This window comes from Taeniopygia guttata, chromosome 3 (assembly GCF_048771995.1).
Source record: "Taeniopygia guttata chromosome 3, bTaeGut7.mat, whole genome shotgun sequence".
Classification (NCBI taxonomy): Eukaryota; Metazoa; Chordata; class Aves; order Passeriformes; family Estrildidae; genus Taeniopygia; species Taeniopygia guttata.
Genome location: NC_133027.1, coordinates 11764683 through 11789253, shown reverse-complemented (window position 1 = coordinate 11789253; position 24571 = coordinate 11764683). Strand labels below are relative to the sequence as shown.

At 51.4% G+C, this 24571-nt stretch overlaps 2 protein-coding genes and 1 long non-coding RNA gene across 3 annotated transcripts; 1 reads left to right on the top strand and 2 right to left on the bottom strand.

The window, feature by feature from the left end:
- The first annotated feature begins 606 nt into the window (after positions 1-606).
- On the top strand, positions 607-3239 carry LOC140683546 (uncharacterized). The gene is made up of 5 exons (XR_012054724.1): positions 607-679; positions 827-947; positions 1549-2143; positions 2488-2607; positions 2983-3239. It is a non-coding gene; the product is annotated as an uncharacterized lncRNA (long non-coding RNA).
- Positions 3240-14108: 10869 nt separating this feature from the next.
- LOC140683632 (serine/threonine-protein kinase PAK 3-like) lies at positions 14109-20648 on the bottom strand. The gene is made up of 6 exons (XM_072926335.1): positions 20540-20648; positions 19819-19936; positions 18876-18975; positions 18236-18432; positions 15691-15828; positions 14109-14329 (listed from the first exon to the last, which is right to left on the bottom strand). The coding sequence occupies exons 1-6, from the start codon at positions 20587-20589 to the stop codon at positions 14237-14239; spliced, it is 696 nt and encodes a 231-aa protein (XP_072782436.1). The 5' UTR covers positions 20590-20648; the 3' UTR covers positions 14109-14236.
- Positions 20649-22829: 2181 nt separating this feature from the next.
- LOC140683631 (uncharacterized) lies at positions 22830-24341 on the bottom strand. The gene is made up of 3 exons (XM_072926334.1): positions 24213-24341; positions 23600-23935; positions 22830-23174 (listed from the first exon to the last, which is right to left on the bottom strand). Exons 1-3 carry the CDS (start codon positions 24303-24305, stop codon positions 22959-22961), a joined length of 645 nt encoding a protein of 214 aa, XP_072782435.1. The 5' UTR covers positions 24306-24341; the 3' UTR covers positions 22830-22958.
- Positions 24342-24571: the final 230 nt, after the last annotated feature.

Here is a 24571-nt window from a genome sequence, read left to right as displayed (position 1 = left end):
GGAGTTCTATGGGCAGCGGCCGCCGCCCGCCGAGCAGGAGGTGCTTCAGATCCCGCCCTCCGACTTGCTCGGTTTCTGTGGGGAGCCGCTGCTGCCGCTCGCAGGGGCGCAGCCCCGCAGCCGCTTCCAGGACCTCTACGGAGAGCAGCTGCCTCCAGTCGACCGGGAGCTGCTCAGGATGCAGCCCGGCAGCTTCCAGCCTCTCCACAGGGAGCAGCAGCCCCCAGCCTCTGTCTCGCAAGGTAGGAAAAGAGCTGTAGCTCCTTGCTTTTCCAAAAGGTCATGAAAAGTGACTGAAGTATCTTTCCATAAGGATCTGTCAGCTCTGTCATTCTTGGCCCAAAATTGTCAAGCCTATTAAACCTATTAGAAAGCCAGAAGGTTCTCTGTCTGGTTTTCCTGTGTGCTTCCTGTGATGTTTGATCCAGGGTAGCAACAGAGATCTGTGTCCCAGAGCCACATTGTGGAGCCTGACCAATGTGTTTGGATTCTTGCAGCTGCCTCAGGCACTTCAGCCCCCAGTGCTCCACCTGGCAGTGCTGCAGCATTGACAGCCTCCAGCTCAGCGCAGAAGGCCCCTGGGGAAGAGCAATTGCCACCAGTGGATCTAGGCTTTGCCATAGAGCAAATGATTTGGGAGATCAGGAGGTCCCTGTCTGAAAGGTCTCCCTCTGCTCAGGTAATCCCATTGGAGAGGAAGAGAAGAGGCTGGGCTGAGAGCTTTTCAATGTTGTTACATGGAGAAGGAGAGTAACTTATCCTTGATGTGATCCCAGCAAAATACCGAATGATCTCTAATTTTCTTATTTTCTATTGTTCTTTCAAGGGGAATATTAATGTTGTCCCTGAGTCTTCAGGAGGGGAGCCTGTGGACCGAGCTGCAGCCGAGGAAACTCCATCTGGCACCAAGAGCTGCGGGAACAGTTCTCCAGAGCCCGAGGAGCCTGGTAAGGACAGAGCCCCCATTGGTTTAGAGAGGTGTGAGACGGCTGCTCTGAGCCTGCCTCTGGCAGGAGGGGAGATGAGAAGAGTTGAGTTCTTGTCTGAAGGGTTGGTGCTTCCCGGTGCCTTTAGTTCAAATCCTGCACTGGCACAACCTGCCCGAGCCCTGCCCTCCATGCTTCTGTAGAGGCTCTGACACCAAGTCCTCTGCTGTGGCAAGAGAGCAGGGAATAAACCTGACCTTGTGGGAGTTGTATCACCAAGCTGGCTGTCCCAATTTGGTTCATAACTCAGCCCTCAGCAGCCTTCAGCCATTTCAGTGAGGACGGTGGTCTCTCTGTCACTGGCACTGTCTCTGTTTCAAGCTCTCTTGGGTGCCATTTGCACTGTGAGTGCTGAGACTCTGTCAGGATACTTAAATACTTTATACTGTTCAGTTTTGAACACTTGGAAGGATCCCTGTTCTTTAAAGAGCAGGCTTCAAATTGCCAAGTGAGAGTCTGCCTTTCAGGCCATCTTTTAAAGTTCCTCATGGACGGACAATTGGTGCTCAAGGGACACTTGGGCAAAGGCCAATATTGACTCAGTGTTTCCTTTGCTTCCCAGATCCAGTGTGATTGACTTCCCCAGGAGGGCTGCCCTGTGTGGCTGGAAGAGACAGAGGAAGAGCCTGTGACCATCGGGCAGGTAGAATTCCTCTGTCTCTAGTTATATTAATAGATGCGTATAGTTACATTTATGTATGTAGTTGTATGTATAGGTTTATATAGTTACATTTATCTATCTAGAGGGTTAGAGATCTGAATAGTTAATTTATTTTTAGCTTTAAGTGTATATATTTATATTTTTAGGTGTGCAGTTTTAGTTATAGATGCCCATAGTTGCATTTATACATGTGTATAGTTACATTTAAGTGTATGTAGTTACATTTATAGATAGGCATCTTTATTTTGATGTATGGGAGTTTAGTTACATAGATTGATGCCTGTATAGGTATAGGCCTCTTTTTAACTTCTTCCTCTGCTCTGCTTCCTCCCTCACCTCTTGCTTTTCCCCTGTGCCCCCTGTGTCCCCTCTGCCTGTGCTGGGTCCGAGCTGGGGCCGGGCCGGGCGGAGCAGCAGTTCGAGCCCGGGTGTCCCTGGAGCAGTGGGAGCTGCCGCTGGCCCCAGGCCCTGTCCCCTGAGGAGCTGCTGAAGGACGGTGAGAGCGAGGGGGCCGAGGGGGCGGTGACGCTGAAGGGACGGTGACCCTGAGGTGCTGCTGGGGCTGAGGGGTGTGGGGCAGCCGAGGGCGATGGTGGCACTGAGGTGACAGGGAAGTGGCACAGGCCGAGGGCGTGGCGGGTCTAGGGGGACAGGAAGGGTCAGAAGGGACTGAGGGGGTGAGAGGACTGTGAGGGGCTGAAGAAACTGAAGGGGGCTGGGGCTTTGCCGAGAGCATGGCGGGGCTGAGGGGATGGAGGGGCCGGCAGGGAGCACAGAGGGCTCCGGGACTGCAGCTCCGCCAGGCCTTGGAAGTAATTCCAGAGCCTCCGCTTTTGCCAGAGCTGCAGTGAAGACCTTGAGGACAGCCGGAGACCGACGGGATCCAGCAGGGAGAAGCCGCTGGCCAGCAGCAAGAGCAGGGATGGAGGACCTGCTGCTGCCACCCTGGAGAGAGCCCGGGTGAGGCACAGGACCGGGGAGGCAGGGTGGGGCTGAGGGTGGCGGGGCTGAGGCTGCGGGCACTGCCTGGCGGGGCAGGAGCGGGCCCTGCCCGTGCTGGGGCTGCTCAGCACAGCTGCCCCGGCTGGCACAGGGGCTGTCCTTGGGCAAGGCAGCTGTGCCGGCAGGGCCCGGGAGCTGTGCCGGCTGTGCCGGGCTGCCGGGGCTGGGGGACAGTCCCGCCGCGGCTACGCTCACCACGGCCTGGCCCGCTCGGCTGCTTTTTCCTTCTCACCCTCCTGGGGAGGCTCTGAGATCTTCTCCTCCCTCATGGAAGTGCAGCTGTTGCCAAGGGAAAGGTCCCCGTACTGACTCAGTGTTCCCTTTGCTTGCCAGCTGTGCCTTCTGCCATCCCTGTCCAGGAGAGCTGCTCTGCACGGGAGGAAGAGACTGAGGGAGAGGCTTTGGAGATGGGGCAGCTGGGATCCCTCTGTTTGTAGATCTGTTTAGAGATACATGGACTTGCACATAGACAGTGATAATTCCGTGTATATTTCCATATGTGTCTTGCTATTTGTATGGGTTTATTTCCATTAGTATATGTTGTTATATTTATGTATACTAATGTTGTTCTGTTGGTATACTATATATATATATATATATATATATATATTAGATATAGATATAGATATAGATATATGTATATGTATATATGTATATATATATATTTGCTATTAAATATATGTGTATATATGTATACACATATACACACATATATCTGTGTGAAATTCTTTTTCCTGGGTATACAGTTGTGTAAGTATCTCTTTTGATGTAGTTGTAGTTGGCTTTTAAAATATATATATTGCTATTTGTGGAATTGTGTTATTATATGTTCTATTATGTATAAGGTCATTCCATGTACCCTCTCGCGATCTGTAGCGACCCCCCGGGTTCTCCCATTTCCCCCCACGGTCTGCCTTCCCGAGAAAGTGCCCAGTCACTCTGTTTACGTCTCTCAGACCATCTGTCAGCCACGCGGCGGGGTCGGGAGACGACCTGGCACCCTTCCATCTGTCCATCTCCCATTGGACCCCTGCACCCCACTATCCCCAGTCCCCCCGTGGCGTTATCTCATTGGCCGCCCCGGGTTTCCCCTATCCAGTACTTATAGAACAGGTTGGGGACGCCCCGGTGCTTTTTCTCCCGCCTGGCCCCTGATCGCTGCTGCTGCCCAACCCATGGGCTTTTTCTCCCGCCTGATTCCTGCGTGCTGCCGCGGCTCTCTCTCTCGCCCGGCCCCTGACTGCCGCAACCGCCGCCGCTGCCCCGGGCGATCGCGGCCGCCTCGGACTGTCCTGCGATCGCTGCCGCAGCCTCACCGCCGCCGTCGCCACTGCCGCGGTCGCTGCGGCTCCCGCACGTGCCGGCTGCAGCGCTGCGGCTCCACACGCAGCCTCTCTTGGATCGCGGCCAGCTTCGGAGCGCGCCGCCCCGCCCCCGAATCGGCCAGGCGGCACGGACAAACTCGAACTTAGCACGCAGCAGCTTCTCGGTTTTTGCCTTCCCAACCAAGCCGCAATAAACCGAGATATCGCCCGCGGGGGAAAAAGTCTCTCTCCTTTTATTTGCCTCGGGACTCGCCTCGCTCCCAAACCCACGCAGCACCGGCAGATACCCGCGAGGGTTCGCCGGAAAGCACGGAAGTTGCCAGCGCTCCCCCCCCCTCACGGAGGGGAAGACAAGAAAGGGGGGACGAGAGGGGGACAAGAGAGAGCGCTAAGGCAGTTGTGGCGCCCGAACGTGTTGCTTGGGACGAAAGGGGGGACAAGAGAGAGCGCTAAGGCAGTTGTGGCGCCCAAACGCGTTGCTTGGGAGCTCCAAGCACACGGACTGAGGACCACCAAGCCCCGAAAAGCTCATTGATTTACCTCGTGGACGTTACAACACCCTCGCAAGCCGTGGTTCTGTTTTAAGGAGCCAAGGCTTCCAGAGGGGTGGGGCCGGCACCTTTGGCTAGCACCGCTGAAGCTCGGCCCCCCCACGGCGAAAACTTCGCAGCTGGACGTTTCGTTTCGCCTTCGGACGTCGCCAGACCCGTGGTGAGTTACCGGGGTCCCCCTGGGCTGGGTACGCCTTGCTCCCTTTGGGGTGAGTTTCTCTTTCTCCCACAAGAGGGCGTAAGAGCCCACATTTTGTCTCCCGCTTCAGGGAGTTTGTAAGGGAAGGCTTCCCAGTCTCCGACAGGTGTCTTTTTTTTCTTCTTTTGTTATTTTACCAGCCGCGAGGGTTGTGACACGCCTTAACATTGACATAATGGGTGCAAAAATGTCTGTGTCACAGGAGAGAATTTATGTTCAAACCCTAGGAATTTTAGTGGGGGGAGGGAAGAAATGTAAAAAATCAGACGTGAAGCGTTTTGCACGGTGGCTTCTGCAGTCTTTCCAGGACCTGTCGCAGGAAAATTTGTACCAAGTTCAATTCTGGGACCGAGTGAAAAAAGAAATTGCCCAAAAGGAGGATCAGTCCTTTTCAATTTTTATCCACCTGGCAATCCAACTGAAAAATATTGTCAAAGATAACTGTGAAGGGAAGCCAAAGCCACCGCAGGGCGAACGCTGCCTCCCAAGCCCCCCAAATCCCCCAAAAACCCTCTCCTATCCCTCTCTCCCTAGCCCGGGGATTCTCAGACAGGCATCCTGGCAAAACCAGCCGCAGGCAGATTCTGGTCTCTCTGCTAACCCCCAGGCTCCATCGCAGGACGATGCTGGCATCGCCCTGCACCCTTCCCCTCCCCAAACCTCCTCTCTTAGCAAAGTTGTGAGTTTTAAAACCCCAGATTCCTCCCCAGGACCTTCCCCGGACCTTTCCCAAAATGATTCCCTTCCCTGCCCCAAGGCACAACATGGAGGGGACCGCATGGCATGCCCATCCCCCTCCCTGCATTCTTTGTCTCCTAACGACCCCCTTCGCCCTACAGCCAACCCCTCCCACTCCCGAGACTTCTCCACCCACCCCTCCCCTCCACCCCCTTCTGGCACCTCCCCTAATGAATCATTCATCAGTCCTCCCTCCGACCCCGCCCCTGCGGGTGAGGTAACACCAGCCACACCCCCTAGCCCTGGTCCTGCCCCCGCCCTCGGTTCCCGTGGCCCGCCCTCTGGTTCCCATGCCTCGGTTCCCGAGGGAGGGGGGGGGACGGAGGAGGAGGGAGGGGGGGAGGGGGGAAGCCGCGACCTGCCGCAACCCCTGCTTGCCTTTTCTGCCGCACCAGTCACCTACACCCCGCGGCAGAGGGGCAGACCCTTGGCACAGTGGACCCCTATCCCACAGGCTGTAATTAGAGATGTTTGCAAAGCCCAAAAAGACTTTGGTCGGGAAAGTGAATACTTTCGGGGACTTTTAAAAGTCACACTTTCCTCCAACGAGTACGTCCCTGCTGACATTCGCGCTCTGTTTTTGTGCTTGCTTACTCAAGCTGAGTTTTTGGTATGGGAATCCGCATGGAGGCGGGAGGTACGGGATGCATTACCGCAACTTTGGGCAAAAGCCGAGACCTCCTCTGACACCGATGGAGGCATGTTAACCATTGACCACCTGTGCGGGATAGGGGATTGGGACGTGGCAACAACACAGGCTGAAAAGATTCCAAGGGGGGCATTGGCAGCAACTGCCAATGCGGCAGAAAAAGCATTTTTTAAGTTAAAACCCCGTGGTCCTGTTGTTAACTGTTTTTCTATTAAGCAGGAGACACAGGAATCTTTCGTTAGTTTCGTAGACAGGTTGTACAGGGCAGCTGAATCGCAGGTGCCAGAGGACGGATTGAGGCAGGGCATGGTGAAGCAGATCGCCCTGCAGAATGCCAACGAGGCCTGCCGACAGGCGATGCTGAGCCTGCCCCTCGACCCAGAGCCAACGCTCCAAGACATGCTGGACGTGTGCGCTCGAAGTCTCACCCTGCCTTCAAAAGACCCTCCGGGGACACCCCAAACGCCATCACGGAGAGTCTCCTTTGCCGAAGCCCACACGCCATCCACAGCTCCGGCTCCTGCACGCCGCTTCACTGGGCCACCACCCAAAGGCTACCATCCAGGACGGCCCTGCAACCTGTGCAATAAGAAAGGACACTGGGCGTCTCACTGCCCCCTCAAAGAGGACTTCTTGCGTTTTAAAAAACAGCAGCAAGGGCAAGGTGCCTCCAACTCAGGGGGACATTCAAAAAACTGATTTCCCAGCGCAGTCCCTCCCTGCGTGAGGACACAAATTTGGTGGGAAACATAACATCAGGGGGCAGGAGGGACAACACATTAGCATACCCACCTGAGGACAATAACTCTAATACCAAACACGACATTTCTGGAGTGCACAATAGGGGAACAAGAGCTGGTGAACCAGCCTGTGTGGGAGGAGTTGGGAATTTCATCTCACAGGCATGGCTTGGTCGGGACCCCGACCATCCCAGGCCCATCCTTAACACCCAGTCCAACTTCTCTCCATACAGGTTGGCCCTAACCGAACCCCTACTGCTCAGGGACAGCAATTGGCACTTTGTCACAGTGGACACACAGGACCCAGGGACCTGTAGAAAACTCCCCAGTAAGTACATCGTCCTTGGGGACACAAAATACACGCCACTCGACATCACTATCGCACCCAATTTGACACCTGTAAACCCTAAACATCTGGTGCTGTGGCTGCACTGTGCTCACCCGCCAGTCTACCTTCCCAAAGGGCAAATCATCGCCCAGGCCATACCTGTATCTGGGGCTCCTGTCTACCCAGAAGACCTGTGGAGGAAAACCGCAAAGCAGATCTACGAGGTGTGTCAGGCCCAGGTAATTGGGAAGGATAAACCCAAAATTGAGTGTTACATGTGGAACGGCGGTGAGCACAAGTGGCTTAACGGCCTCTTGGACACAGGGGCAGACGTCACAGTCATTCCCTCACGGGATTGGCCGTCGCGTTGGGAGTTGCAGGACGTGGCTGGACACATTCAAGGTGTCGGAGGGGCACAATTGGCAAAACAGTCAAAAAACATCATCAAATTTGAGGGGCCAAACAGACAGACAGCTTACCTGCGTCCGTTTGTTCTGGATTACACGGAGCCCCTGTGGGGAAGGGACCTGATGGCCCAGTGGGGGGTCTCATTGACCATTCCTACCCCCCAGGTTTTTCGGGCAGCGGTCACTGAGGAGTGTCCTACCCAAAAGTTAAATTGGCTCTCTGATGTTCCAATCTGGGTAGAGCAGTGGCCGCTCAATAAACAAAAATTAAAAGCGCTCCAAAAACTCGTGGCAGAACAACTTGCCAAGGGACATATCCAAGAAACAACATCTCCTTGGAATTCCCCCGTCTTTGTCCTGAAAAAACCAGGCAAAGACGAATGGCGGTTGCTCCACGACTTTCGTGCCATCAACAATGTGATCGAAAATATGGGTCCACTCCAACCAGGGATGCCGTCCCCCACAATGTTACCCAAAGATTGGGAATTGGCTGTGATTGACATCAAAAATTGCTTCTTTCATATTCCCCTCCACCCAGACGATGCACCACGTTTTGCCTTCTCGGTTCCGTCCCTTAACCGAGAAGCCCCAATGGAGCGGTACCATTGGCGAGTATTACCACAGGGCCTCAAATGCTCGCCCACCATTTGCCAGCGGTATGTAGCTTCATTGCTGACCCCAGTCCGTACAGCCACCGAGGGCGTGATCATCCAACATTATATGGATGATATCCTGATTTGTGCTCCCAATGACGATCTCCTTACACACGCGCTTAACCTGACAACCGATACGTTGGTTGCTGCAGGGTTCGAGCTGCGAGAAGATAAGATTCAAAAGATGCCACCCTGGAAGTACCTGGGCTTGGAAATTACCAAGCGGACTATTACTCCGCAAAAATTGGCCATCAAAAGCAAAATTCGGACCCTAGCAGACGTCCAGCAGCTGTGCGGTTCTTTGAACTGGGTGAGGCCATGGCTAGGCATTACAAACAGAGACCTAGCCCCTCTTTTCGATTTATTGAAAGGGGGGGAGGAGCCGAGTTCTCCCAGGGAACTCACCCCAGAGGCCCAAGCAGCTTTGATTAGGGTCCAGGAGACAATGTCTGCCAGACAGGCCCACCGGTATGATCCGGACCTGCCTTTTAAATTCATCATATTGGGCAGGCTGCCACACCTCCATGGTGTGATATTTCAATGGACAGACACCCCAAGGAAGGGCAAGGACCAAGACCGAAGGGACCCACTCTCCATCATAGAATGGGTCTTCCTAAGTCACCATCGGTCCAAGAGAATGACAAGGCCACAGGAGTTAGTAGCGGAACTGATCCGCAAAGCAAGAGCTCGGATCAGAGAGTTAGCTGGATGTGACTTTGATTGCATTCACATTCCCATCAAATTGGAATCGGGCCAATTCACCAAGGCCATGCTAGAACATCTGTTACAGGAAAATGAATCCCTGCAGTTCTCTCTAGACAGCTACACAGGCAAAATTTCAGTTTTGAGACCAGCCCACAAAATTTTTGAATCAGAAATTCAATTCGCATTGTCCATCAAACAAATTCAGAGCAAAAAGCCACTCAAGGCCTTGACAGTTTTTACAGACGCGTCCGGGAGTTCCCACAAGTCTGTAATAACTTGGAAAGACCCCCAAACGCAACAGTGGGAGACAGACATTGTGGAGGTGGAAGGCTCCCCTCAAATAGCTGAGTTGGCTGCCGTCGTCAGGGCCTTTGAGCGATTCTCTGAACCTTTTAATTTGGTAACTGATTCGGCATATGTGGCTGGTGTAGTGTCTAGAGCGCAGGACGCTGTTCTACAGGGTGTGTCCAACGAAGCCCTGCACAAGTTGCTCTCGAAACTGATTAAGCTAGTCTCCCACCGAGAGCAACCCTTTTATGTGATGCATATCAGGTCACATACCAACTTGCCAGGGTTTTTGGCAGAGGGCAATCGGCGTGCCGATTCTCTCGCTGCCGCCCCGGCTCAGGTAGCTCCGCTCCCAGATAAGTTCCAGCAGGCTAAGATCAGCCACCAGTTTTACCACCAGAATGCGCCCGGGCTGGTCCGGCAATTCCACCTCACTCGTGACCAAGCCAGAGCCATTGTGGCCACCTGCCCGTCCTGCAAGTCGCTCCCCCTACCATCGGTGAGCTCAGGGGCAAACCCTAGGGGTCTGAAGTCCTGCGAGGTATGGCAGATGGACGTTACTCACATCCATTCCTTTGGGAGGATGAAGTACGTCCATGTCTCCGTGGACACTTTCTCTGGGGCAGTCTTTGCTTCTGCCCACGCAGGGGAGAAGGCCAAAGACATTGAAAAGCATCTGATACAGGCCTTCGCTATGCTGGGCGTCCCTAAATTGATAAAAACAGATAATGCCCCCGGGTACACATCCAAGGGATTTGTCAGCTTCCTGCAGCAATGGGGAATAGAGCACAAAACTGGCATCGCATATTCCCTGACAGGTCAAGCAGTGGTGGAACGGACTCATCAGAGTCTCAAACGCATGCTGAAACAGCAAACACCAACTATGAAGGTGGAGTCCCCTCAGGTTCGGCTCGCGCGTGCCCTCTTTACACTGAATTTCCTAAATTGTTCTTTTGAAAACCTCAACCCACCAGTCACCAGGCACTTTAACAACCACGAGCTGAGCAAGGTTAGGGAAAAACCACCAGTGATCATCAAAAATCCAGAGACTTGGCAGCTGGAAGGGCCCCATGAGTTAGTTACCTGGGGACGGGGATATGCTTGCATGTCCACACCCTCAGGACTGAGATGGGTCCCATCCAAATTTGTCTGGCCATATGTCCCCAAACACCAGACTGATAAGAAAAAGGATCCTCAGGTGAAGCATGCAGCCCTCCGCAGACGGAGAAAGTCTCCCCTCTTCCTTTTTGATTCAGCACCTTCTCTTTCAGAGCCTTCCCTTTCACCATGCAGTTCCCTGGACTCACCTTTCCCTTTTGATTTAAACCTCCCCTCCTCAGAATGCTGACTTATGTTGCTGTTAACATTCATTGTTGTTATTATGAGTTTTAGTAATGTTAAAAGGTTTAAAGGTCATCAATTCCACCGTGCACATCGACCACGCAGTCTTCACCGCCCCATCAGGGCTGACATCCGCTCAACACAGACAGCCAGAGAAGAACCGAGCAGACGCTGGGTTCAACGATGGGGAAAAGGACTGTAAAACCTCCCATTTAAGTTATTTTCTGTTCTTTTCTTTTGAAAAACAGAAGAGGGAGTTGTGGAATTGTGTTATTATATGTTCTATTATGTATAAGGTCATTCCATGTACCCTCTCGCGATCTGTAACAACCTCCCGGGTTCTCCCATTTCCCCCCGCGGTCTGCCTTCCCGAGAAAGTGCCCAGTCACTCTGTTTACGTCTCTCAGACCATCTGTCAGCCATGCGGCGGGGTCGAGAGACGACCTGGCACCCTTCCATCTGTCCATCTCCCATTGGACCCCTGCACCCCACTATCCCCAGTCCCCCCATGGCGTTATCTCATTGGCCGCCCCGGGTTTCCCCTATCCAGTACTTATAGAGCGGGTTGGGGACGCCCCGGTGCTTTTTCTCCCGCCTGGCCCCTGATCGCTGCTGCTGCCCGACCCGCCGCCTCTTCTCCCGCCTGATTCCTGCGTGCTGCCGCGGGCTTTTTCTTCCGCCTGATTCCTGCGTGCTGTCGCGGCTCTTTCTCTCGCCCGGCCCCTGACTGCCGCAACCGCCGCCGCTGCCCCGGGCGATCGCGGCCGCCTCGGACTGTCCTGCGATCGCTGCTGCAGCCTCACCGCCGCCGTCGCCTCTGCACACAGAGCGCCGCGGCTCCACACGCAGCCTCTCTTGGATCGCGGCCAGCTTTGGAGCGCGCCGCCCTGCCCCCGAATCGGCCAGGCGGCACGGACAAATTCAAACTTAGCACGCAGCAGCCTTCTCGGTTTTTGCCTTCCCAACCAAGCCGTAATAAACTGAGATATCGCCCGCGGGGGAAAAAGTCTCTCTCCTTTTATTTGCCTCGGGACTCGCCTCGCTCCCAAACCCACGCAGCACCGGCCGATACCCGCGAGGGTTCGCCGGAAAACACGGAAGCTGCCAGCGCTCCCCCCCCCCTCACGGAGCTAGCTGGGACAAAAGGGGGGACAAGAGAGCGCTAAGGCACCCCTGATCTCTGACAAGTCGCCTCCCCAAGAAAAAGCCTGTCTCAATGGCTTGAAATGAAACCAGTTCCCAATTCCAGCAGGTTGCTGCTCACACCGTAAGCATTTCTACACTACTGTTAACAACCACAGAGATTCAAAACCTTCCAAATTCCAGAACATCAAGTTTTCAAAGGTTTCTGTTCCTCTGCATTTGCTACAAACTCTTGAAATGCTTTCTAGACATATCCTGGAAAATGTTTCAAGAATCAGATTTGCATTGAGTTGCAAAATACTTACTGAGCTCATGGTGTTTAGTGATCAAAAAAAACCCACCAAAATAAGTGGGACAAACTCCAAAAAAGGAATGTCAGGGATGTGATCAATCCCTTTGGTTCCTTTAGGCAGCCCTCTGCAGATTTTTTTGGCGTGACAGAAAGCTGCTCTTCCAAACCTATCAGAAAAGTAGAGGCAAGATTATCCATTTGGATTGCCAGTTTCTTGAACACTCCCATGCCCTAGGACTCCCATTCCCAAGTCTCCAGTTCCTGTCCAAAGCTAGAGGCGAAATCCGTGACTCTGGTACTTGAGCCCACCTGCAGCCCACCTGCAGCCCAGCCCAGCCCCTCAGCATCAGAAGCCTTTCCAAGAATCTTCTGCACTCACCTGTATGGTGAGTCTAGAGTTTGGCTCGCAAATGTCAGCAAATTGCTCTCTATTCCCTCGCGGGATGGAGAAGATGGATGCTCTGCGTCTGCTGCGCAGCAGAGAATCCCTCAACTGGCTCAACAGACTCCGTGCCAACAGAGCCTCCTGCAGCTAAAGGAATGCAGGATTTGTTACGATTAAACTTTTCTTCAACATGTTCTTTTTCTGGGAATTCCTCACAAGCATTTCGTCAATGCAACTGGCAGATGCTTTTGCTGGCTGAAGCCACACTGTGTCTTTCCTTAAGAAATGAATAAAGGAAGCACAAATTGCCTGCTGAAACCCTTCTGCTCCCTTCCAAATCAGATCACTAGTCAAGCACAAGGCTCAGGCTCATCCCCGATTCCCTCTGAGAGACAGGAGGTAATATTTTGCCTCAGCCAAAAGGTCATTACAAAAAAAGAATGAAAGTTGTTGGTGCTAGCTGTTGTTAGTTATGGTTTGCATTTGTTCCAGTTAATTTTTTGGGTGTTGATGTGTGCTGGAAAATGGGGGGGGTTGAACACCAAACCAAAAGGGAAGTACACCCAGCTCAGTTGAATCCTTACTAAGAAAAACGGTTCTCTTTTGCTTTAATGACTTTGTCTCCATTTAATTGTACCTAAGAGTTTATTTCTAACACCTTTCTCCCAGCAGCTCCGAGCTGCAGCGTGGCACAGCTCTTGCTGTGTGCCAGAGAGCACGAAGCAGGCCGGCCTGCTGGCCCTGAATATTTCTGCAAAGCACTCTGCAGGTCACAGCTTTGCTGTGGCTCAGTGCAGAAGTGCAGGCGCTGCCTCCCAGAGCTGTGTGGGGCACTGGCTCCTGCAGCCATGAGCTGACAAGCTGTCCCTGCCTCCCGCTGGCCCATGGTCCCCTGGCACAAGCGCCGTGCCTGAAGGACGCTGCCCTGTGCTCCAGCCTGCCGAGCAGCCCGGCTCCCTGCCCCGGTGCCCAGAGTGCTGCACACACTGCTGACCTTTGCCAGGAGTCGCAGGGCAGCCAGCACAAGAGTGGGAATGCTGAGCCAGGCTCCGCTTCCCCTCGGGAGCAGCCGGCTGCGCTTGGGCGCTGAGAGCAGAGGATGCGCCCACTGCCAGCAAGAGGCACGCAGGGCCGGGCTGTGCCTCCTGCAGCTACAAGGGCCTCCTTGCAGCCTGCCCCTGCCCAGGCTCAGGCTGCTCCGGGCTCTGCCAGGGCTCTGCTGCAGCTCCACGCCGGGCAAGGCCGGGCCCGCTCTCACCTCACACTCGCTGACAGCTCTGCACCGCAGGAGACCTTTCAGAGCACCTCTCTGATCTTTCTGCTTTCTCTGCTGAGCAAGGCTCTCCTCCGGCCAAAGACATTGCCCTTCGCGATACAAATCCAAGTGGCAGGCACCCAAATGCTCTCGAGTCACAGCTGAAGGCCTGCATCTGCACAGGATGTTTTGGCTGCCCCACTCGCCCTTTGGTTTTTCCCGCAAATGCCATTGCCCTTTCTGCCTCAACTGGAAGTGCCACAGATGTGCCAAACGGGGCCGGTGGGCCGTATGCCAAAGGCAGTGTAGTCTGGAGAGGATGAATGAAGAAGAGCCTTCTCCATTTACAAACCATACCAAAGAAGCCATAAGTGTGTCTCAGCACCAATAAAAGACAACTGGCAATTCAGAAGGAAATGTTTTCTGAAGGGGTCAGAAGGAGGGGAATCTTCCAAATGACTTGATGCTTTGAAAACTTTATTTAATTATAATCCTATCCATAAACCTATACTACAAAACTACTTAACAATCCTAATCTAGAGTCCTACTCTACAATCCTACTCTAACTTGGTAATAATATCTTCATCGTTAGATTCTTGTCTTCTTCGTCTTCTTCTTCTTCGCTGAGTTGATGAGTGGTGCCAGGGTGGACGCTGGCTTGGCTGCTGTTACAAATGGATGCTAATCCACAGGAAAAAAAAACAACAAAGAACAGTGAACCATGACATTCCAAGCTCAGTGCTTCACAGACTCAATCAGGATTCCTCTAGCTCCTAGAAGGACCCAGAAAGTAAAACAATGGGACCATCTGCTCCCCACTCATCATGTGCAGGAGCTTGCCATCACAGGCAAACCTGGCCCAGAATCCCACTCATCCATTTATTCTGGTTTCTCCATCTTGCTGGGATTTTTGCCCTGCCAGTGCTCTAGAAATGGTGCTTTCTGTCCCTGGGGTTTTTTCCTTTCAGGAAGCTCCAATGACTCCCAGAGGTCCCTGTCTTGGAAAGACAGGCACCATGCTAACTTCCACAGGCACACAAAGCAGTGTCTGCCTTTCCATGCCCTGCCCCTTCTGTGTGGGATGGCACCTTCCTTCCCAGCAGGGCCAGTCCAGCGGCGATGGGTCCTGCAGTTCCCTCTCTGCCACACAACCTGGCAGTCAGCCTGGGACAGTTCCCCTCTGCCTGAGCATGCCAGGCAGCAGATGGGGCTGGGGCAAGTCCCTCTCAGCTGTCCCTGTTTGTGTGCCAGAAACCTCTAAGGGTGGGGTGGGGGGCATAAACCAGGGCCCCTCAGAGGCTCACAGTGAGTCCCTCAAAGCCCCTCCTGCCCACAGCCAAATCTCTCCAGACTGCTCTGCCAGGACTGGCAGCCTTGGGTTCCTCCACCACTATTTCATGTCTCTTTACCCTGCATTGCTGTACTTCAGTTCTTTTACCATTAGATAAAACTGAACATCCCACCAAATCAGGGCAACAGAAACAGCCAGAAAACAGAGCACCTGTCCTCTCAGGAAATGCGGAGAGAGGTGGAGTTATTCACTTTTGTGAAGAACAGGCCCCAGGGAGACTTTATTGCTGCTTTCCAAGATTTCAGAGTGGCTTTGAAGAAAGTGGGGGACACCTTTTTTAACAGGGCCAGTTACAAGAGAGTGTGGGCAAATAGTTTTAAACACATGGGGATCTAATCAGAGTAGGTCTAAGGAAGACCTTCTTTTCTCGGAGCATGGTGCCACTCTGGCACAGGTTGTCCCAAGAGCTTGTAGGTGCCCCCATCCCTGGAATCATTCCAGGTCAGGTGGGACAGGACTCTGAGCAACCTGATCTCTTTAAAGATGTCCCTGCTCATTGCAGGTCACTTGGACCAGAGGACTTTCCAGAGCCCTGCCAGCCCAGCCCAGTCTAGGATTCCTCACTGTTTTCATTTGAACATCACCAAGAGTGGAGGTGAGGAGGAAGGGGGCTCATCTGATGCCTCGGACCTCGGTGGAGGAGGAGCCCATCCCTCAGACACTGTTTCACCTCAGCCCCTTGGCATTTTACCTGCAGGAGCCTCTTGGCAGACCAGCGCTGCTCTTCGTCTGTCTGCAGGCAGCAGCTCAGAAAGTCACACAGGTGAGGCGAGAATCGGTTGGGCTTCCGCAGCTGTGGTCTCTCTCCTCTGGCTATCGGGAGTTCAGCCTGCATGAAAAGGAAACACGAGGCTCCACCTGCTTCTTTCCCATCTGTAACTGCTCTCCCAGAACCCACTGTTTAAGCTCCACTCTGCAGAGCACTTTCTGATAAGATGGAGATGGTAAAGGAAAGATGACTTTCCTTTACCAACAAAACACCACGGCTTTTCCAACATCCCGCTGATCTTGCCTTGGCAGTCAATTTCATTGACTGACCCAGTTAGTGGGAGCTACATCAGCAAAGCTTCTTTCCTTCTTGGAGGATTCACACCACCTTGACAGGCTTTTCAGAAGATGGACTCTGCTACACTAACACTACTATTTCCAAGGATTAGTACATGAAAGGCATCTCTGCAGTGCTTGTTGGTCCCTTAAGCACAGTGGTCATAAACCAAAACTCATTGAGCTTCTTGTCCTCTTCTAGAAAACAGAGGTGCATGGGAGGCAAGAATGGAAATCCACCAGGTATGCCTCAGGGTGAGGAAACAAACATTTGGAATCTCATATTCAACACAGACCCTTTAAGACACCTGCACAAATGTATTGGGATGAAAATGCCGGCTTAGGCACACAGGAGCCACCTGCAGCTCTGTCTCTCAGCTGCACGTTTCAGCCTCTTTATGTGGCAAAAGGAAACCTTTCCAAGGTCAAATCAGAAGAAGAAGCACCATCCCGATGGTCACCCTCTGCTCATTTGTATACTCAAGTCAATGCATTAATGGCGTCCCCATCGCAAAATATGTCTGTAAGAAGTGGGAGGTTTTGACAGGCTCTCCGTGACACCAGGCTGCAGCCTGGTCTCCAGAAAAATGCTCATCACAATAGTAACAGCTCTGTGCTGGTGGCACTGAAATAGATGGTGACCAAAAAGACTTTGTTATTATCCTCTTCAACCCAGAGGAAAATTTCCAAGCCCAAACCAGCAAGCACACTCCCCTGGAGTATAAATAATTATGGCAGCTTTTTTTCCTTTTCCCACACTCTCAGAGGTCACAAAGGGAGCTTTATCCTGTCTCTCTGCAACTGAGCTCAGCCACTGGACATGGTGGGGAGCTGGAGTCCTCACTGCCCTTAGCACTGTGCAAGCCAGAGATGGCCCTGCTCCTATAGTAAAGGAACACAGCACCAGCATCAACCGCCCACGTTGGATCCCAGCCCCAGGCACCAGGCTGCAAGCTCATCAACTTTTTAAAAGACCCAGAAACAGCCAAGGGTTTAGTGTAACTGCAGTCAGAGAAAAACACATCCTCAACTTATCCAGGCCACCCACACACATGACTGAGCAATGTACAGATTATTTGAAAGCCTGAAAGTTTTGAAGACCCACAGGACTTGGAAAAGATGCTACAGTGTGGAGGAAAATCAATGTGCTGTGGTTAAAAAAAGAAAAAGAAAGCAAAACTGTTGGGGAAGATGAAACCGGAAAACCTTTACAAATATGTATGCCTGGCAAAAGATTTTGAGAATATGGAAACTGTAAGCGAGATTGAAATGAAAAGTAAGCTTTGAGATAGTTACTAGCCTTAGTTACTGAACAACTGGAAAACAATGGTATGGCCAGCTGAAGGTAATCCCCTTTTGATTAAACAACACCCTCTGCTGGCAGACAGGTCCAAGGGTCAGAGCAGACCCTACTAGCTTGGCAGAAGGGGTCCAAAGAGTAGTTTTTAGGGTTTAAAATGTAACACAGTATGGTAATGTAAGGATTCTTATAGGCTGTAGTAAATACTCTAGTATTTGTATCTTGGACTAGATTGGTTAGTGAAAATTTGAACATTCTGCACAGAAGAAGATTTATTGTCTTGTAACAGGAACTTCCTCACTCTTACGGGTCTCTCTTTTGGCTCCTCTTTCGGGCCTGCTCTGAGCTGTGGCTGGCAGCTCCAAGCAGGGCCCTGCATCCACGCCCTTTGCAATAAACCGAAAGTTCCAAGACCTGGCTTCAAAGATCTTTCGTCTCTGTCCATCCCGACCGTCCTACCCACTGTCACTCCTACACAAAACTACTTGGGCATTGCTTTAGTGGTTGTGTCTTTTTTCTTTTTCTTTTTCTTTTCTTTTCCGATAAAATTGAAACTGGGAAGGTGTAACGTCAATTTCTTAGGATATTTATCACATGTCTAACCTCTCCACTGAAAAATTCTTGCCCTTCAGAGACAGAGCACCAACGGAGTTCAAAAAGCAAATTAGAAATGTCAGGCAGGTTGCAGGCCAAAATGCCAGGTTTCTGAACTGCTACTTCCCTTCTGATGCAACCGAATTTACAGCAGATGCTGATGTGCTGCAGGGACATGTTTAGAAGGGGACCTTGGTGGAAGTGGTGCCAGCAGATGGCAATGGGATTTGTCCAATGGCACACAGGACATGGGACAGGTGAGAAAGACAAGTGGGATCAGGGAGTATTTGCACCTTACCGAAACAGGAGTTTCATTCCTGTGAGGAACTTCTCGTTCCACCATTTCGATGCCCACAATTCCAAAAGACCATATGTCCACTTTGGGGCCATATGGTTGACCTGTCAGCACTTCAGGCGCCATCCAGCCAGAAGTGCCGGCCACTGAGCTCCGTCTACGCTGCTCAGGGGTGAGCTGAGCAAAGAGGCCAAAGTCAGCTGTGGACAAATAAACATACCATGAAAGCCAGGTCAAGTTAGGAAATCAAGCAAAAGAATTCCCCACTCTCAGTCTATGTGTTGTTGAATCTCCTGAAGAACTGTCCACACTCAGTTTCCTTGGGGCTTTAGCCAAGGAAGTATGGAATTGGCCACTTCCAAAAAAATCACAGTTTTTTAAACGCTGCTCACAGCAGTGGCCTTTATTCCCCTGAAGCTTTAGATTGTAGCTCCCTCCCTCTGGAAGAGACACAAACACACCAACGCCACTCTTGACTTCTCCTGGTTCCTTATACCTCTGTGCACGTTGCAACCGTGCCTTCAGCTCACAGCGGTGGGGCCCTGCACTGCCACCAGCACCATTTCTGGGGAGTTGGCAGCCACTCAAAGCAGCCCCTCACCCCACATCCCTGAACGCTGCTCCTGACCAGGAATATACTGACCCAGCTTGACAGAGCCGTCAGTTCTGAGAAGGATGTTTTCACTCTTCACATCTCGGTAGATCACGTGGTTCCAGTGAAGAAAATCCAGTCCTTGCAGGCACTGAGAGAGAAAACAGAAGCAGGAGGGCAAAAATTAGTGATTTCATCACACAAGAAAGGAAACAGAGTCTCTAAAAGATTCCCTCTGCATGGGAATGGCGAGTAATGGCAGAACACAGTGCCATTGAGAGGAAGAGTTGCTGCTCCAACACTTGCAGAGCAGGACTTTTCTAAGGAAAGGTATGTCAGCTTTTGAAAGAGCAACAGCACCTGCTGTTGTAGACTGTCCCCTGCAAACCAGCCAGGATGACTGCTGCTGCAGTGGATGTGCTTTCTCCATGCAGAGGGCAAAGGAGGGGTTTGGCCAAGAAAGAAAAAGTCCCTCTCTTTGTTGTGAAGTGGATCACTTTTGGGTGGGAGGCTGCATGACGAGAGTTTTGTTGCTGGCCTCAGCACAGACTTGAAGTATCACATCAGTCACCTTCCTGAAGCAAAGAGCATTTTGGCTGCACTACTGTCCTTTTTAGTTGAGGACTGTGAGAAATGAGTCTCTGTTTTTTCTCAGCTGATCATTTCAAATCCTGCCACCAGCACCTTTGCTTTTACAGGCAAGGAATGCAGTGCAGACAGGCTCAAGATACAAGTTTAGGGAGGCAAGGTGGAGAAGAGCAAATACAAATACAGGAGGCAGAGTGAGACTACAACAGCAGGAGATAAGAGTACAAGAACTGAGTACACTGAGTGCAGGAGCACTGGCAGGCAGTTCCCTTGATATGCTTTTACTTGCCCATAGCATACCAGCACAAGGAAAACAAAGTTTATACATGAAACCTCTCATGTTCTGAGCCTCTGTTTCCCAGACAATCCTGCCCAAGCCCTCGGAAGCACAGGTGGGCTTGCTGACCTCCCGACTGATGGCTGCTATCGCGTCTTCAGACAGGTAGGTCTTGCTGATGACATCGCTCAGAGTGCCTCCATCCATGAACTCCATAACCAGCCAGAATTGATTATCCACAAGGTAGCTGAAAGAAGGAAACAAGAGCATGGAGGTAAACATGCATGGTTAGTTTATTTTCTTGGTTCTTATTTCCAAGTCCCTGTGTGACAAGGACAGAAGAAAAGGAACAGACATTCCCTCTAGGCTGTGCATTGTTTGAAACCTGTCTCAAGAAGAAAGGCACAGCTTTGGAAAAGGAGATGTCTTAAATAGCCAGCAAGTAAAAACTGCAGTTTAGGAACAGATAAAAAACTTGTCACACTGCGTGTTTCTGGAAATAATCTTCCTGGCATGCAAAGCAATGGAAAAGAGGGGACATAATCCAAGGAAAATCCATGTTAGTTTACCCAGACGTAAGAGGACTGTTGAAAAAAGTCAAGTCCCAAAATAATGTGGTGGCTGTGAACTTACAGGCTATTAATTTAATTAGATATGACTGATGCAGGTTTTTGAATAATTTTCAAACTATGTGTGCCAGGGAATACTCCTGCAGACAAGATGCACTCTCTTCCCATCCACTGGAGATGAGCAGAGCAGTAATAATTAACCAATAATTACAGCTCTGTTTTGTGCCAGTGAACAATCTTGCATGTTTGCAATATGTAAACAAATATTTACAACAACTCACCTGCCTAAATAGTTGACCACGTTGGGATTCTTATTTATCTTCACAGTCATGAGTTCATAGGCTTTTAGTTCCTTCTTCCTCGGTCCTTGGAGATTTATTTTCTTTATGGCCACCTAAAATGACATTGAAAATCAGTAACTTGAGAAGTGGGTGGCACGAGACCACAAGGCACATGGAGCGAGTGATTTTGCAATGACACAGCCAAGCTGTGCCAAACTGCATTCTGATTAGGCATTGCAGTAATTAGGAACTGACATTGCAATAGCCCATTGCTCCGCTCCCATGGGTGCCAGTTACAGGACACGTGGCCACTGAGGTTTTGCTGTGTCCACTTGGTAACAGTGGTGTCTCACCCACAAACCTCTGAGCCCACTCCCTGCTGCTTTGTATGGGATTCGGAAGTAATCCATGCCTTAATACTCTGTGGCTACATCCCGGGCTAGGGGCAGGGCTTAGGGTTTCTAGGGACGCCTTGCAGATCTCTCCCTATGTGCAGTTCCCAAGTGCAGCACTGCAGGTGTCTGAGGAACTACTGGTAACTTTCAGATGCATTTGCTGGCAACCAGAAGTGAGAATTCAGGACTCTGAAGCTGTCGCCCCAAAGAGCAGTGAGATGCTCTAAGGCACCACCTTTGTTTTAGCAATTGAGAGCGAGTGAGCACATCCTTCTCTGAAATGAACTGCTGCCCTCTGTGCCTTCTTTGTGGCAGCTGAGAAGGTCAAAGACTGTCCGCAATGTCTTTTGCAGGCTGGTACCAGTCTGTGTTTCTTTTGCCTCTTCAGCACAGCTCGACCCAAAGCTCTGGCCACAGCTGCTCACACCAGAGGGGAAAGCCCTTGAGTGCAGCAGAGATTGCGGGGGCTGTTGACATTTACCTCTGCTCCTGTGGCTTTGTTGATTGCTCTAACCACAAATCCAAAAGTCCTAGAAACAAAAAAGCAGCAAAAAAATGAGAAGCCATTTAGCTCTTGCAGTGAAAGCCAGCCCACACAGGAGATCTCTGCTGCAAATGCCTAAGACCTGCAGGATGAAGGCGGGCTCTGCCAGAAGGCAGATGATGCATTTTCCTCTCAAGTGCATGGGCACTGGGTCTGTCCCTGAAGTGCTGCCATCTACTGCCTCAGCTCCTAAAGAGAGCTCCTTCTTTCATCTCAGGTTTCATGTTCTAAATTGCGCAGTTTTCATAGTTTTCATCCTGACCATGGAGAATTTCCTTCAGCAAACTCTTGGAAAGAAATGTTCCTGAGAACTGTTATCTGACAGCTATCAGGGAGTAGGTTGCACTTTCAGGCAAGCAAGTTTCTTCCCCTTTTATTAGTGTGGCTGTATGATTTGGAGAGATAGAAAAATGCTAAGGAAATTAACACAGAGCTGTCCCATACTTGAGAGACATGGAGATCTTCCAGGTCCTGTTCCTTGCTGCAGGCAAGAGACCTTGGCAGCATGAAGATGTCTCTGACAATACTTTCAGGGCACACTCACAAATTCTGAGCAGCACTGAGAGATGGGACAATCTATCCCCAGTGTCTGAACATGGCAATAGATGTCTGTTTGCAGCTGGCCTCACTTCACACTGCATAGATATTCCACCAGAAAAACACCTGGCCCATGGTTATGGAGAAGTAAACTGTGGTTGGACTCACCCGCTGCCAATATATTCCAGTTCAGAATATTTCCCCACGGGGTTTTCCATGTTCACTATTTTCCCTGAGGGAAACAAAATGCAAGATGCTCACTTTAAAGCAAAGATCCCAGCTTCCAGAAGATGCAAAAGGCAGCCCCAGAGCCTGAAGCTTTGAACTCTTTGTGGTTGCCTGGGTAACAACAGCAAGCAGGCCGACAGCTCTGCAGCACAGGTGGCCAGCACACAGACTGATTTTCTACAGCAGTTCCCATGGGGAAATGTCTCTAAATGTCCCTGGGACATCAATCTCAGGAAAAACATTTGGTACAGCTATGCTGAAACATGCACATAATACACTGTCCCTCAGAGAAGAAATACAGCAGACGTACTCAGTTGCTCCAGGGAGTCATCCTTGATCTCCTGGTGCTGAGCAGCGCTGGAGATGGGCAAACTGCCCCGGCTCCACTTCCCAGGTTGGGGAGCAAAGGCTCCTTTAGACAATGCTGCTGCTGCAGCAGGTTTGACAAAGCCCTTGTGGATCTGGAACAAGAAATGAGTTTGTCAGAAAGGTGCCTGGCAGAAATTAGCCTGAAATTCCATTTCAAATGCAAGCCCTTGGTAAGGTTCTGTCAGCCACATGCAGGGCTCTTAAATGGGTTTTTTCTGATGTCCACTTCTCAAACTGGATGGGTCAAAACCAAAGGTTAGTTCTACTCAAGTTCATGGCCAGATTCATGTTCCATTTTCATGGATTTTCTGAAGGATCACTGCCACAATGACCATTCTGCTTCCTCTCAAGGATTCCTTTCCCACTCCAAGGGCTTCAGACACATTTGCAGCTCCTTGTTCAAATGTGTCCACTTTTCCTGCACCATCTTCAGGTCATGCTCAACTTGTAGTAACTTTGGTGGGGACGGTTCCTGTACCTCATGCCAGGCCTGGGGCTCTTCATTGCCACTCATTTGCTGGAAGTCTTTGCAGGCTGCCCGGCGAGATGTCAACGTTTGCACCTCAAGTCAAACAGAAGAAAGCAGTCAGAGACTACGGCTTATCCCTGTCAGTCAAGAGTCATTGACTGTGAGGAAAGGGAAAGAACAGATTTTACAAGGGGTACAGACAGCTTGTTTCAATCCTCCGTCTGGGTCACCATGTTCCCCTGTAAAAACACCTCGAGAAACAAGGAGAGCAGGAACAGGCCAGCAGGAATCAATTTGGATGACTGCTGGCCAAAAGGCCAAAGGACAAGTCCCACTGTCCAGGGCAGCAGTTGAGATTCAGCACACCAGGAAATGTCCTTCAGAGTCTCTGGGGTACACACTACAGCAGGATGGCACTCAGAGGCATCACCTCACTCCCTGAAGCCCTGCACTGGAAAGGCAAGAAGGGCAGAAACCACCAGTTTGGTGACTGCAGTGGCTATCCCTCTTTCACTCACTTGCTCTTGTAGAGCCTGAGGGAGACGACTAAGTTTTTCTCTGATGATTTTAATTTCTTCTTCCTGCCTCTTCTCCTTTGCCTCCATCTTAGTGTGAATTTTCTGAAGCTCCGTGTCCAGCTGTTCCTTCAAGTTCTGAAAAATACGAGAGAGAGGATCTTTCATGAGTGGAGTGGCTGCCACTCTTTCACTCACCTGGTCTTGTTGATCGCCCCTCTGCTGACGGAGATTCATCTCCTCTTGAATTCCTCTCATGTCTTCCTTGTTCCCCTTCTTCACTTCCATGATGGCACTCTGAGCCCCGGGCAGCTCTGCTTGTGACTCTGCCTTGATGTTCTGTACACACAAATGCGGAGCAAGTGACTGGGAGCTGCCATCACGCTCAGCTTTTTCCTCTTGCAGCTTCAAAATCGCATTTATTCAGCCACTTCTTTCTGCTCCCCTACCCACCTCTGCTTCCAGTGCAACCCTCCTGTCCCAGTGCTGACTTTGGCAGATTCCAAGGCTCTGTGCTTTCAGTGCCTCTGGGACTCCTGACCTCCTCAGTCCCAAGAGCTCCATTTTATGCCCCTTTTCCTGCCCTTCCCTCTGAAACCTGGCGAGTCAGGCTTACCTGGCCATTCTCCTGTGGCTCTTTCACCTGCTGCCTGAGCTGCTCTTCCTGTTCTTGGGCTGGGAACAGCTCTCCCCGAGTCTGCCATGGCATCTCTGACAAAGCAGGCTGCTCCTGCTCTTTCTCTGGAAGGACCTGCACAGAAAGCAAGAGAAGATGGGTTTCAACTTTCCATATAACATTTGAGGGCCAAGACTCAAGGACTGATGGGCTCACACGTTCCCAAAGCACTGTGCTGCAGCTCTCCTGGGTCATTCTCTGCCCATGAGGAGGCACAGATGCCAAAGTGACCCTGGCACTGCAATCAGGGGCCATCTGGGGCTGAAGCTCCAGCTGCCTCTGAGGCAGCTGACAGGGAA